Source organism: Tiliqua scincoides, chromosome 5, assembly GCF_035046505.1.
Source record: "Tiliqua scincoides isolate rTilSci1 chromosome 5, rTilSci1.hap2, whole genome shotgun sequence".
In the NCBI taxonomy this organism is placed as follows: Eukaryota; Metazoa; Chordata; class Lepidosauria; order Squamata; family Scincidae; genus Tiliqua; species Tiliqua scincoides.
In genome coordinates, this window is record NC_089825.1 from 26,360,491 (window position 1) to 26,375,971 (window position 15,481).

Below are 15,481 nucleotides of genomic sequence, written 5' to 3' on the forward strand. Positions count from 1 at the left end.
AAGCCCCGCGCCCCACCGTAATCACTAGATGGTGTTAGACAAGCCACTTAGCCTCATGCCTGCAACGTGGTGAGAATAATACTGTCCTATATTACAGAACTGTAGTAGGGATATGTTTTTAAAACTCTGAAATGTTAATACTCTCGCTATAATATTTAAGGGGTATGCTATTGTAAAGAATGATGGTTTGATCCATGGTATATAGTATACGGGGACCTCTAAAAGTCCAATCCTAAATAGGTCAACTTTAAAGTGAATTCCAATGCGTTCAATGGGATTTACTCCCATGTAAGTATGTAGACAGTTTAAATAATAGCTTAAATGACACAAAATTAAAAATAGTGAGAACATCACAAATATAACCATATCATCAGTAGACCAGTTATTCCCAGAGGAAGAACAGGAAAAGTGTACATAGTTTTCATGCTGTTCATGAATTAAATTCTCAAGAGATGAAGAATCACAGCTATTTGCCTATGTCCAATTAACTGCTGAAATATATATTTTGTATAACAGAAAGGTCAAAAGTGTGAAGATTTAAGGCCAGTGTGGTGGAATGCAGAGGGAGCAGTTTGGACATAAAACTTTCATGGTCAAATCCCTGCGCAACCATGAAGCTTACTCGGCAGCCTTGGACATTAATTCTTAAGGGATGCTTTTGAGTGAACCAATGTGATAAGAATAATAAAGTACTTTGTATTCTGACAAAGTACTGCAGAATGGACATAGCTGTATCCATACCTTTTAAAGCTTTACAATCAACTACTTCCACATGAGCATCCAACCTATCGAATGCTTCTTTGCAGATTGCCTTTGCTAAAGTTGACTTGCCACTTCCCTATAAAATAAATTGGTGTTAAAATCATTCAAAATAAAGCACCTAAAAAAATTAAGGTGCTTCTTATTTATTTCTATGGACTTGTCCAATGGAAATATTATATAGTCAGAAATTAGGTCTACACAAGCCCCAATGAACTGAATGTACACTATAAAAAAAAGTATCAGAGTCACATGAGATTACCTTCAGCAAGAAACTCACCTGGTCAAGCAGTGGTAGGCTCTACATATCTCAGCTAACCCACGATCTGTCTTTAGTTATAGGTGCATCCTTGTCTATCTACTTACGGCCAGTTTCATGGTACACAAGGAGGGACAGTTGCTTTTATTTTCTCCACATACTTAAGGTTATGTTTACTGGATGGCAACTGCCATACAGATAGGATATAATAAACAGCAAATGGTTCTTAACTATATATAGGTATTTGAAAAGACTGAATAAGTCACTAATCCAACCAAAAACAAAGTATTCCGCAGTACCAATAAAAACAAACTGTGTAATCCAAAGTTTTAATTTGCATTTTTCATTTTAATTTGAATTTTTCCAGTGAATCAAATGAGATACAAATTCATAACTGGCATATAAAATGTGTTAATGTTATAGAAACTAATACTGATTGGGTGCTAACATATAGGAAAATGCAAACATTCACCTTTCCTCCAGTAATCAGGATACCTCCGTTGCGTAGTCCTGCAGATATGCTGGCAAGCTTCTGAGACAGTGGTCGTCCCAGAAGGCTGTGTGATATATGCTTAAAGGAGGATAATCCTAGTTTATCCACTCCTCTGCAGAGAAAAGTTTAACAAAATTGAAATCTGCAACACAGTCCAACAGCCCAAACCTATCACCCACCATTATACGCGTAACGGCCTAGCCGACAGTATGCACAGTATCATGGGGAGTGCAACCAGTGCAATGGTGGGGAAGGGCTACCAGAAGGCCAATAAGAGGTAAGTAAAAAATCTTTTACTTACCTCTGAGTAGGCTTTAAGATCACGTATGGGTCTTCTTGGACCCATACTAGCTATGTGGTTGGCGTAGGTCCAAAAAGAGAAAAAAGGCAAGGCAGGTTAGAAATTGGGAGACAGCATCCCGCACGCACTTCTGCCACCAAGATCGACCCCCTTCAGCCCACTCCCTGCCGCATGCCCTGTGCTTGCCCTGAACATCCCTCTTCCTGCTCATGAACTACTGCCTCCGCCGACTTACCTGGGTTAACAGAATGTCTGGGAGATTCTGAAGAGCGCATGGAACCACTGGCTGGTTCCATGAGCAGCTCCATAGCATGCATCAGTGGCATAATGTTTCTGCCTTTGCTGGACCTTTTGTGAACATCTAATCCGCTACCTGAGAATACAGAAGCTCCCTTACTTATGAACAAACATTTCTGGCAGCTAATGCTGCCAAGTATGGAAGCCACTCAGGAGCATTCTGAGCTGCTCCGTAGTTAAATGGGCAGAGTCCCAAGCAAAGCTTACAGGTATAGCTAAGATCGGGGGATATGAACAAAATGACTTACAACCAGACCTCTGGAACCTAATGTATTTGTAAGTAAGGCAGTTTCTGCATCTTATCCTGAAACAGTCTAAAGTGACCTATTTATGGAAATGCAACCTAGGCACTCAATTCAGCCAGCATTACTATGACTTCATGGTTGTCTCAACTGCAAAAGTACAGCATGTTTGTTATAAGCGTATTCTCCATAAAAGCAAAAAAACTGCTGTTGCATTTCCATAATACTATAGGCTACAACCTATTATACATGTTATGTGTTCAGACAGACCAGCCAAGCTAACATAGTATTGGTGTCATCAAAACTAATGTTTATGTGTACAAATCCAAATTTTCTTGTTAACACACTGCTGCACTTGGCTAATTTCTGACTCTCAGGACTAAATTACAAATGTTGACAGACCAGGTTGTGATAAAACCTAAAATTCCCTTTAGGTGCCAGTTAAGATTATCAGTAATATTGATATTGTGCATTTTCAGGAAAAAAAAAACCCTTTAATTCTTTACTGTTGATTTTTTCTTCTATTTTACAACACAATAAAAATGTCTTACCCTAAACAGTTCAGATTGAACCATGGAAGGAGTGGGTCACAAGCTGACCATGTTCTGTCACCACTGGCTACTGAGGTCACAGGATGTACCAGAATCTGCAAAAAGAAGACAGTCACAATTCAGAAGCTGAATAAAGTTTCATAAGAGGAAGGCCACCCACTTGTTTAGCATGTGCTTGATGTGGAATATGGTAATGGTGAATAATACTGTCCATGTACTCTAGCAAAATTAGAATGCTACCATATATTAAATTTAGCCAGACCTTTACCTGACAATTTGTTCTAATCACTGTTTGCGAAGGAGCTAATATATCATACTGGAATTCGTAGGCAATGAAAAAGATTATAGTTTGTTTCAAACCACAAACAGAAACAGCAAATTTCCTCCACTCATAGGCAGCGAACAGCAGGGGGCACAAGCCTGAGGCACATGATAGTTACATGAAACCATAGTATACCCATAGTTTTGTGAAGTGGTTCCCAAACTGTGAGCTGTGACTCCCTGGGGAACCATGGAAACCAGCCAGGGAGCCATGGAATCCTTGCTAAAAACCCAAAGCCTATTCAATGCACAGGATTGTAGCCCCAATGGGGAGTCACGGCCAATAGTCTAGTACAGGGGTGCCCAAATCCTGACCCGGGGGCCATTTGTGGCCCTCAGGAAGCCCCAATCCAGCCCGCAAGGAGCTCCCGGTCTCCAATAAACTCTGGACCGCCGGACACTTTCTGGAGTCCACACTGACCCGACGCAACTGTTGTCAGCACGAGGCCTGACTGTTGGACCTCTTGCACGAGCTGTGGGCCAAGGGCTCTTCCACTGCTTGTTGTTTCATGTCTGAAACAGCAGTAAAGGAACGGCCGGTCTTGCTTTGCACAAGGCCTTTTATAGGCCTTGCGATACTGCAAGACCTTTATTAATTCATATAAGTTCCATCTCTAATATATTCATTTATGTAAATTTATTCAAATTTGAAATGTAAATTAATTCTTTTTTTCCAGCCCCTGTCACAGTGTCACAGAGATAATGTGGCCCTCCTGCCAAGAAGTTTAGACACCCCTGATCTAGCAGGTCAAGGGAGCCACCAGTCAAAAAAGTTTAGGAACCTCTGGTTTAGTATGATGCCTGAACCAACCTTTAGCTTTACTTTCCATCATTTCAACAATAAATGTTAAAATTGTCACTAAATATATAGAGAACCAGAAAAAAGAGCCAGCTTTTAAAAACTACAGTTATATGCTTAGCACAAAAGGGGAAAAAAAAAACCTTGCTCCACAATCCTTGCTCTAGTTCTCTAAAGCAGGGATGGTCAACCTTTCAGCTTCAGTACTTCTGAACCTTTAAGAGGGAATTTCAGGAGCTCCCACTTGTCATCTACGAAATCACAAGCTGCACCGTCTGAAATTCCCTCCTCTACATAATTGTTAAAGACCAGGAGCCCTAAAAGGTTGGTCACCTCTGCTCTAAAGCATCATGAAATGTAGTAGAGTTATGACAGACTGTATTTGTCATCAGAATTTCTCTGCTCTGTCTATGCTTTTCAATATAAATACAGTGAACCTCTCTTTAACAAATTCTGGAAATAACAGGTGTCTACTTCATTTAAAACTACCACAGGCTTGTATGTTTTGTACATGCGCCAATATATGGTGCATGTATTGTCATAAATGCATGTAGATTTAATGGAATTTTGGTATTAATGGATACCCCACCCCTCCATTAATCCGTTAAATCAACAGTTCACTGTACATGAACAAAAAAAAATTAAGCCTAACAAGTAAAATAATTTCTATGTTTATCTTCTCAATGAATTACAATATATTTGAAGCTACTGGATATCTGAAATAAGTGATATTTACTTGTATATTTGCTTTCTGCAGCAAGCTTGGGCTCAAGACGAAAATGCTTTTTGATTTCTCTTCTTCAATGTCAGGAGAGGTGACTACACTGAGAACAAAGTCCTCTATGCCTTTCAAAACACAATGGACACGTTAATCTGCTGTGGTTCAAAGTGAGACTCAACACTGTATTTGAAGACCTGTAGTCCTAACCAACTTTCCAGTACTGGCATAGCTGTGCCAACAGGGCGTGTGCTGCATCTTGCAGTTGGAGGGCAGTCATGGGGGCCTCCTCAAAGTAAGGAAATGTTTTGTTCCCTTTGTTTGGAGTTGCACTGTCCTTATCTTGATGCTGGAAAGTTGGTTGGGATAGTGCCCTTAAGGTTGCAAGTTTTAGTGCATAATCTAGGCATGCCTACTCAGAAGCAAGCATCATTTAATTCAATGGGACATGCTCCCAGGTAAATATGCATACATTTCAGCAGTCTGAACTGACAGATAATTAACAATAGCTTTAGTTGTTTAACTAGTGGGGGACCAATTTTAAAGGGTTGGACATAACTGAGGAAAAGCTTATTTACGTATTTAAACAACTTCAATTCACATGTTATCATAAGAAAATATTAAAGATCATAGCCTTCAAATAATGTGGTAACATGTTCATTATATTGTAAATCACCACCATAAGGAACCATCCCTAAAGCTTCTGGTAATATTAAAACTTATTTAAATGCAACAGATTAGCAACCCATTTAGAGCTCGATCCTGTGGGACCACAGTCGCAAACATGCCATAAGGCACGTTTGCGTAGCTTACCGCCGGGCTCCTGCCAGAGCTGGCTCAGCTCCAGCCAGTGCTGAGCCACCGTGTGGCGGGCGCCTGCATTCCACGGCTCGGCAGTCTCTGTGACTGCTGGGCTGCGGAACAGGAAATGAGGGGTGGCGTTCTGGGGGAGGTGTGGCTGGGGGTATGGGGGAGGCGGATCCACGGAGCCAAGCTCCACAGAATCCTAGGCGCTTGGGCAGGGCTGCGCGCCCTACAAAAGCACCTTCACTTTAGTGGCGACCAAACAGTCGTTCCTAAAGTGAGTAGCCCCATTGCGGGGCTGCTTCCCTTACCCAGGGGAAGGGGACAAGCGTTCCCTTCTCCCGAGGAGCCTCCCACAGTAGTGCAGGAGGCTCTGGATCCAGCGGGAGCCCTTTGTGGAGCAGCCGGGTCCCGCAGCTCCGGGCAGGTCAGGATTGGGCTGCCCGTGGCTGAAAAGTCAATGATGGACAGCCCAATCCTGAGCTGTCCGAGGTGCCCAGGCTCAGCGGCACCGAGAATGGCTGCCGCCAGATCCTACACGCCCTGGGCTACCACGGGAGTCAGCTTGGGAGAAGGGGACTTTTGTCCCCTTCCCCCGGGAAAGGTAAGCAGCCCTGCAATGGGGCTACGTAAAGTAAATGCGCTCATGTAGGGCGCCGAGTGCCTTGGATCCTGCAGAGCAGAGCTCCGCAGACCCGCCTCCCTCCCCGTGTCACGCCTCCCCCCATCCTCTCTTTGCCCCCCACCAGACTCCTCCCTGCCCCGTGCCCATCCCCGCTTACCGTGCCATAGCTCAGCGGTCTATGAGACCACCAAGCCGCGGAGGCTGGGCCACTGCCCCGTGCTAGAGAGGCTCGCAAACGTGCCTTATGGCACGTTTGTGACAGTGCTCGGTGGCACGAAGTCATGCCACGAGCACAGGATTGAGCTCTAAATCAACTAAGCATTATTTAATCAATGAATAGCATTTTTAAAAGCAAATGAAAAGCGGTATATAAATACTGTTGTTAATAATAATAATAATAATAATAATAATAATAATAATAATAATAATAATATAATGCAAAAATGTCTTCTTAATGAAACAGCAACAAAATCACAAGCACAGCTGAAAAAAATAGTTTTGCTTACCATCTTTAAAAATTAATTGTATACAGCCTTTGTCTGCCATTATGAAAGGAAGTTTGATCGTACTGTAATCTTCTATCCATAAGTTAAAAGCATTTTTAATGTCATCCTCACTTATATCTTTATTCTAAAAAGAAGGAGAGATAGGGAAGATTATTAATATAGTATAGATATTAATATAGAACTTCCTAATAGAATTCTTCCATGCAAGAAATATTTCTTCAAGGAACAGAATTACTAATGACAGTGGTAACTCAATGATTGATAGTTTACCAAGAATTCCAACAACAGCCACATTATTATTTTTCTCTTTTTTATTTCCAAGTATAAAAAATAAGGATTTACTGCAGAATGTATGCTCAAATTCTCTCATTCACAGTTACCACTTTAATTCAACTTGTCTAAAATGTTTCAGTGACCAGATAATGGCAACACCTATGAACCATTCAGATCTATCCAATACCGGCAATCCTTCCTGTATTTCCCATTCTTGAACTATCTTCTTCCTTTTCCTTCCTAGTTTCTGGGGAACCTCTTCATTCAAACATACACTTCCCAGATCTCCCAAGGATAAAGCGTGTAGAAACAAAGGCACAACCTTGCAGAGAGCATTAGAAAGGACCTGAACTGGGATCTTCATGTCCACACTGCTCTACTATCATTCATGCTTATGCTAAGAAAGAAAAGGTAAGAAATCCAATGACACCACCTGTAACTTTCTGCACATCAAGAAGTGGAATTTTTCTTCCATTTTTTTCTTGTACAGATTAGTCAGGAGACATTTCAGGACACAGATTTTACAATGTTGCTGCACTTTCCTGTTATTCTGTCACTATCACTGTAATAAGAGGGAAGAACTTATGAATTGGTTTATACCTCAAAGAGAATAAATGGTGTGGGAATGGAAGTCCCAATACCACTTGCTTTCTAACTCCTGTGCAATACAGTATGAATCTGAAGAAAGGTTTCATGTGATGGACAGCCACCACTAAATCAAGTGAATATTACCTGGGAACTTAGGACAGGACAGTTTTAAAATGATATACAGTACAAGCCATAATTTCTACCAGTACTTTTTACCTGAAAGAGTAGATAATTATTTGCACCTGTGCAGCAAACTCTGGAGTTGAATGTTCTCTAACTAAACTTCCATTTGTTGGCTTCATCAGGAAAATAACTACAGAAAGTTCTTTTATAAAACTTACTAATTTTACCATACTTCTGTTTACAGCACACAAAGAGAAAAATCAAAGTAATGATTCAGAATTAGTGTTACTTTCTTCTCAGATATTAATTCTGAATCATTACTTTGATTTTTCTCTTTGTGTGCTGTAAACAGAAGTATGGTGCAATCCTTTACAATGGTGCAATTGTAACAGTGCAATCCTATGCATGTCTATTCAGGAGTAAATTTCAATGAGTTTAAAGAAACTTACTCCCAAGTAAGCGTGTACATATTGTAGCCTTTACTGGAGACCTAGAGGTGCCAAACATTAATATATGTTACAAAAATGGAGAAAACCATAGGTCAAAATTCTCTCAAAGAATAAATAATGCAAAAAGGATATTATGCAATATTAAGTTCAAAACAGACAACTGGATCCCAGAATCAGCTCAACAAAACAAAAACTGAAAAATACAGACTCACCAAGGTCCTCATAGGTTGCAATCTAAGAGAGTTTGGGATCTTAGGGTCTGAATTCACTGAAGTGATTCTGATAGCTGCATGTATTTCTAACTGTAGTCTCTTTCTCAAGGCATCTGGTATCTGAAATGCAATACAAGAAATATCAATACACAAATGCTTAAAACAAAAGCTTTCACATTGCACTGTGGTATCCTCACTGGTACTACATTACATATGCATAAATTAAGCATAACTTCATTTTCAAAATGTTAAAAAGAAGTATGTTTTAAAACTTAGACATCAGAAATTTAGGAACCTAAAATTTGCTATAGTACACTTAGGGCATAATCCTAATCGACTTTCCAGCATTGGCATAGCTGTGGGGCATGTACAGTTGGGGGACAGTCATTGAGGCCTCCTCAAGGTAAGGCAATGTTTGTTCCCTTACCTCAGAGTTGCATTGCTCTTATGTCAGTGCTGGAAAATTGGTTAGGATTGCAGTCTTAGGGCCCAATCCTATCCAATTTTCCAGTGCCGGTGCAGTCACAATGTAATTGCTCCTGAAGTAAGGGAGCAAATGTTCTCATACTTTACTGGGGCCTTACCTTACATACCTTACCTTACTGAGGCCTCCATGACTGCCTCTCCACCACAGGATGCAACACACGCCCCATTGGCACAGCTGCACCGGCACTGGAAAACTGGATAGGATTGGGCCCTCACTGCTCAAACTAACACAACTGGGGCCCAATCCTATCCAACATTCCAGCACTGATGCAACCATGCCAATGGAGCATGCACTACATCCTGTGGTGTGGGGGCAGTAATGTAGGCCTCCTCAAGTTAGGAAATGTTTGTTTCCTGACCTCAAGGTTGCAACTACATTGGTGCTGGAAAGCTGGATAGGACTGGGCCCTAGGAGTTATCTAGTGTATTTAGGTTCACATCTAAATGAAATTTTCACAATACATACAATAAAGATATCACATATTTTTCACACTAAAATATTTAAAATATATTATAAATAATATAATTTATATTTATAAATGATATGTTTTTTATATTTATAACCATATAAATTATATGGTTAAAAATAGAATTTGTGTTGTTCATTTGCAATTATTTATTCTGAAATTGTTTGGAGACAAATAGTTTGACTGATTTCAGTTGAGACTATTCAGGCAGCAAAATCCTACCTAAATCCCTGCAAAGCGATGCTAGTGTGGCTTTAGCTGCATCCCACAGGATTTTCGGCTGTTAGAGGTCTCCTCGGGGTAAGAGGACATTTGCATCTTGCCTCAGGGCAAGCCCTTGCAACCGCTATTGAGCAACCTGGACACGTGCCAGCAATATTGCTGGCGCAAGTCCACATTGCTCTGTGCAGGCAGATCAGGTCCGGAAAGCAGGTTTGGATTTAGCATGCACCACCGAAACTGAACCTGCTCCCCTCCAGGCCGGATCCACCCATTCTTGCCCAATCTCCTCCTCCCTGCTCTACCCACCCCATTCAGTTTCATCCCTCCCTACCCTGTTCCACCCTGTGCTGGGATTACTTGCTCTGGTAGGCTTCCTGCTGTCCCACACATGCACCCTTTTAAAGGCTCCACCATTTCCATCAGCATGCTGGCAGCTGCAAAGTGCTTTATGGCTGCTTTGCAGCAGCCTGTACCAGCAGGTATTACATAGGATTAGGCTTTAGGGCAGCAATACTTTACACAGTTACCTGAGAGTAAGAATGCAATAGGGCTTAGTTCTCAGTAAACATGCATAGCAAGTAAGCTGTTTGCAGACTGCAGCCTAACGAAGTGATTCTGAGCAAATTTCTATCTAAACAAGTTCCACTGAAATAAGAGAACCACAAGTATAGTGGCTAAAGAGGATTGAACTTGAACTGGGGAGGTCAGGTTTAAACCCCATCCCAGCAACAAAGCTTAACAGGTGACTTCAGGTCAGTTTTTATATCTCAGTAATCTATTTCACATGATTGTTGTGAATAAAGGAAAGGGGCCCAGCTTGTGCTCTTTGCAAGGATGGGATAAAAATAATACAGTATGACAGTGGGGCCAGTGGCGTAGCTAAGGAGGTGCAGGGGGTAGCAGTTGTACCAGGCATCAAGCTTTAGGGGGGCAACAAGCTGAGCTTCACACTAGTGACCAAAATTGTGAAAATCTTGGTATGTATGAATAATACCATCATGTTATATATCATTGGAAAGGTAATTTAATTATTCAATGCAACAAACTGCACTGGAATATTTGTATGCTATCAAACGTTATGGCCAATTAACAAGAAAATAAAAACACAACTGCCTTGTGGAACAAAGTGGATTTGCTGATCCAAAAATAAATAAGTTTTTATTTACTTAATTAAATTTGATTTTGTCATGCAGGGAGGGCTACAAAATCTTCTCTGACCCCAGGTAGGAGATATATGCCTTAGCTATGCCACTGACTGAGGGGGAGACAGCAGAGCAAGTGGGTGGTGAGCTGCTGGGGGGAGGAGACGGATTCCTCCCAATTTTCACTTTTTAAAAAGCCTGGGCGTGATGTCAATTCTGGTTGTGACATCACTTCCGAGGCAACATTTTGATCTTGGCACCAGGCCACATGATTATTAGCTACGCCACTGAGTGGGGCTTACTTCCAGGCCAATGTGTTTAAATGGAAATATTGGCAAGATTATTTTCAATGTTTTACTTAAAATACAATTACTGTATAGTAATTGCCGCCCTGGGTCCCTTTGGGGAGAAGGGCGGGATATAAATAAAGTTTTATTATTATTATTATTATTATTATTATTATATAGGCTTTTGAAATTGACTAACCCAAACTCTTCCAATATGTAGTTGTTCCACGGTGTTGTTAAACATTATGGCATTCTTCAGATCCTCAAATCCATTCCATATGATTTGGATAACAGAGATCTCACTGGATTCTTGACTTCTGCTGGAGCTAGATTGATTTTGGTTTTGTGCCTCGATCATTTGCTGTTCTTTCTTTGACGTTAGATTCTGCTTTGATTCTTGATGCTGCTGTCTTGGGGAAAGTAGTTTACTGATCTTCCCATAAGATACTTGAATACTGGCTTCTAAAGCAGCGAACTCCCAATTCCAAGGAAAAACATGAATAACATTGTGTTTCTGAAATGTACATATGGGCAAGGTACTTTGCACACTCTGGGGCTGGGTCTGGCATACTCTGAATATAGAATCCATGTGAATTAAGTTCAGCAGGTTGTCTTTGACAGCTCTCAAGTCATCAGTACTACAAGAAGACTCCTGTTTCTTGTCATAAGTGTGAGAGAAAATGTTACCAATTAAATTCCAAACATTTGGCAGGACATTTGAACTAAATGATACTTTTGGGTCTGGCTTATGCTCTTGGGCTTCCATATTTAAATGTGTTTTTTGGACTTTTTGTTCCTTAGTCATTTGTTTTTCATCTAACTGGGTTTTAAGAACAGTTTCTTGTAAAATGTCACTTTTTGCAGATGGCAGCATAGTGGAGCTTTCTCCCCGCTGGCGTATCTTAGGGCGTATGAAAAGTTCTGTGCGAGGTTCAAGCCTTCCATATAGAGCAGTTGGTTTCAGTGCAACTGGAATAAAAGAGGAAAGGTGAATATACATGCCACCTTAGAATCACTTCTCCAAAATGTTGCAAGAAAGCTTGTGTGAGCACTTACCAATCTGAATATAAATACAAGTGTGCTGTTCAACCCACACTGGGAAGATTGCATTGGGAAACACTATTCGAATTTGATCAAGAAGATGGCTTTCAAGAGAGAAAGCATGCAGCTCCTATGAAAAATTTATAAAGCGTCAGAAAACATTTCTCATTTGACCTTGTTAATGTTTCATTATTAAACACCTGCAAGTTTATATACATAAAAGGATTTTAATTATAAGGGTGCAACAGGCAACTTTTAGTCATACAAAACATTGGTGGGGGGAGGAAATAAGGGAAGGAAAACAACATCATGTTTCAATAACTTTAGGAAAGCTGAACAATTTAAATATTTTTATTACCAGTATCTCCCAATCATCTGCTGATAAGGGTTCCACTTCTGCTTGCTGGCAGGACAAGACTTGGGAACAAGGCTCAAGGAATACCTGGCAGACAGCAAAATTTTGTTGAAAAATCTACTCATACAATAGGCAATATTACACAACTGAAAACAAATTGGAGACTGGTCCAAATCAGACAATTCAAGAAAACATAATTTGTTAAATTTCAAATGAGCCATGTGCTCCCCCTCCATGGCAAATATGACTAAATGCAATGCTTTCTAATATATTGAATCTCATTTTCTCTGCTCAGACATCATGCGAAACAGCTACTTAAATAGGAAGCTTTGTACTCAGCTTGGTGAGGAATGTGTAGAAAGGAAAGATGAATGTGTGAAGGCAAACAGCTTCTTTTGCAATACAACAAGATATGTTTTGTTGGATCTTCTAAATATGCCCTAATAATCTAGTCCATCAAAAAAAATTGGGGGGAACAACAGGCATGTGGGCACAGACACTTGCATATCAGACAAGCACTTGTAGTATTACTGGATTGGCCACCTATTTTTCAGCAAACTCACAAACACTTTTTTCAAACTTTCCCATATTTCTCAAGGAGCTTGGAATTAGGTTCAAAACACTGTCAAAGGGTACAAAATCCCTCTGGTATGTGCACGCCTTTGCTTGTGTATAAGTTAATCAATTCACTGAGTCAGACACAATCATCCTGTTTCAACAAGGATGCAATTTACACTTGGAAATAGGTCTTAGCATAATGAACTGCTTCTAGTTTAGGTTCTGCATGCAGAAAAGCCAGTGGCTCAGGTACAAAAAAAAATCTTGCATTCAGCACCTGTGGCTGTGCACATACCTTCCAAACAGATGGTCAGTGCTGTCAATTCTTATCACCAGCTGATTTCATGGATGACCAGTACTGTCCAAGCTGACAGCAGCAACCAGCTGCTTGTCACTGATATCCTTGCACATAGCTGCATCTGCAAGTCTCACTGCCATACAGAAAGACTGAACTCTTAAAACACACAGCTCAAAGGAGAAAAAAGATAAACAAATGGTGTTTTAAAAGTCACTACGTTCTGTCTTTTACAATATAGTTGTCTCAATTTCTACTTTACTCTGAATGTTAAACTTCAGACTATGCAATTTGGTTTGCTTACAGTAAACCCTTTATGCATGCAAATTTTTGACTAGTAACAATCTGAGAAGTGGTTATCTAACCACTATAGTTGTACAATATACCAATAACCAGCTGTACAACAAAACCTTTCAACCCCTCCCCCATGAATAAAAATCTGCATTTCAAACCTGCTGTCCGTCTGTGATGCCAAGTTTCTCTGCTAGCTGTATGTTTAATTCTACAACATTTCCACCATATCGACTATGATGTCTACTTTCTATCCAGCTCAGGAACACAGGTTGACGGCCCCAGGAGACTTTCACCGCTTGAGCCTATTAATTTTAGAAAAACAAAAAGAATGTTATAAGAATCTCTAAAACACATAGCACAAATAATAATTTAGAAGAGCGAGTTTATGATGTACCCAAGGAAAACATTCTCACTTACAGAGTATTAATCTTCCTTAGACTATGCTCCAATTTCACTGCAGATCTGAGAGAATTTTCGTTTCAGAAAAACACTGCCAACTACCAGAAAACCCAATTATAGCCATAATGTATTTCTTACACAGTACATTGACTTAGGGCCCAATCCTATCGAACTTTCCAATGCCAGTAGAGCTGCAATGCAGCCCCAAGGAAACAGAACAAACATTCCCTTACCTAGAGGAGTTCTCCACGACTGCCGCCCTACTGAAGGACGCAGCATGTGCCCTGTTGGCACTGCTTCACCAGCGCTGGAAAACTGGATAGGATTTGGCTCTTATTTGCTTTGTCCCATAGGCAAATGTATGCCACCATGTGTAGAGTTTCTCTATGGACAGAATCCTACATTCACATCAGTCCATGTGAATAAAGGAATATTCAGTCCATGTGAATAAAGGAACAGCAACATGGACCAGATCCCTCCACAGGAATAAACTGAAAAATCCTTGTGGTTGGTGGACACGAAAGCTAATAGCAGGATTCGGCCAAAAGACTCATTCCTGTTCAGATATGCATTTTTTAAAGCAGTACTCCTTTTATGTTTAACAAGGGGAAATTAACTGTTCTTCCACTACATCTTTCCAGTGGCTGTTTGGTGATGTGTCTTCTATATCTTATGCTCTTTGGAGATAGGGGATCATTTATTTGTTTAGATATATAAACCATCTTGTAAACTTTTGGTTGGAAAGGAGAGTATGCAAATGTTCGAGAGTTCTTCCATGGTTCTACAACTTAGTTGCCCCTGCTGTCATCCCTCACTGGACCATAGTCTGTACAACTACTTATTGCAGGTTTCACTTAAATGGTCATTTCAGTTCCAACATGTTGGAGGAGAGGCTAAAGGCTCAATCCTATCCAAATTTCCAGCACTGATGCAGCTGTGCCAATGGGGGCATGGGCTGCATCCTGCAGCGAGGGGGGTAGGCACAAATTCCTCCACAAGGTAAAGCAAACACCCTTTGTTCTCCTTGTCACAAGATGAGGTGAAGGCATCTGGCCTACAGGAGATACAGAAAGCTGGACTAGATGGGACTTTGGCCTGAACCACCCAGCCTTTTCTGTTCTTATAATTGGGCTTTTAGGGCCCAAAACAATGCAAATTGACTCAGGGCCCAATTCTATCCAACTTTCCAGCACCAGGGCAGCTACAATGCAGCCCTGAGGTAAGGGAACAAATGTTCCCATATCTTGAGGCCTGTGTGACTGCCTCCCCACTACAGGATGCAGTGCACGCCCCATTGGCACAACTGCACTAGAAAACTGGATAGGACTGGATCCTCAGAAGCAAGTCCCATTATAGTCATGCAGGAGATGGTTAGAGGGGTGTTCTTTTCCCTCTCATACAGCACCAGAACCAGGTGACCTGCACTGAAATTGAATGTTGGGAGAGTTAGGACAAAAGAAAATATTTCTTTAACCATCATGTAATTAGTCTGTGGAACTCCTTGCCACAAGATATGATGATGGCACCTGGCCTGGAAGACTTTAAAAGGGATTTTAAAAGTTACAAGCTGTGATGGGTATGTTCAACCCCCTGATTTTAGAAGTAGGCTACCTCA

General features: G+C 40.8%; 1 protein-coding gene across 2 annotated transcripts in view; it reads right to left on the minus strand.

Moving 5' to 3' along the window:
• The window catches only part of PEX1 (peroxisomal biogenesis factor 1), a 33,307-nt gene that overhangs the window by 16,768 nt on the left and 1,058 nt on the right, over positions 1-15,481 (minus strand). For both annotated transcript variants that reach the window (XM_066627401.1, XM_066627400.1), the window contains exons 2-11: positions 13,626-13,769; positions 12,324-12,407; positions 11,981-12,095; positions 11,124-11,893; positions 8,321-8,440; positions 6,676-6,799; positions 4,759-4,868; positions 2,903-2,997; positions 1,491-1,623; positions 742-838 (exon numbers count right to left, since the gene is read on the minus strand). In XM_066627401.1, the coding sequence (XP_066483498.1) occupies positions 742-838; positions 1,491-1,623; positions 2,903-2,997; positions 4,759-4,868; positions 6,676-6,799; positions 8,321-8,440; positions 11,124-11,893; positions 11,981-12,095; positions 12,324-12,407; positions 13,626-13,769 (1,792 nt within the window). The remainder of the gene's footprint in view (positions 1-741; positions 839-1,490; positions 1,624-2,902; positions 2,998-4,758; positions 4,869-6,675; positions 6,800-8,320; positions 8,441-11,123; positions 11,894-11,980; positions 12,096-12,323; positions 12,408-13,625; positions 13,770-15,481) is intronic.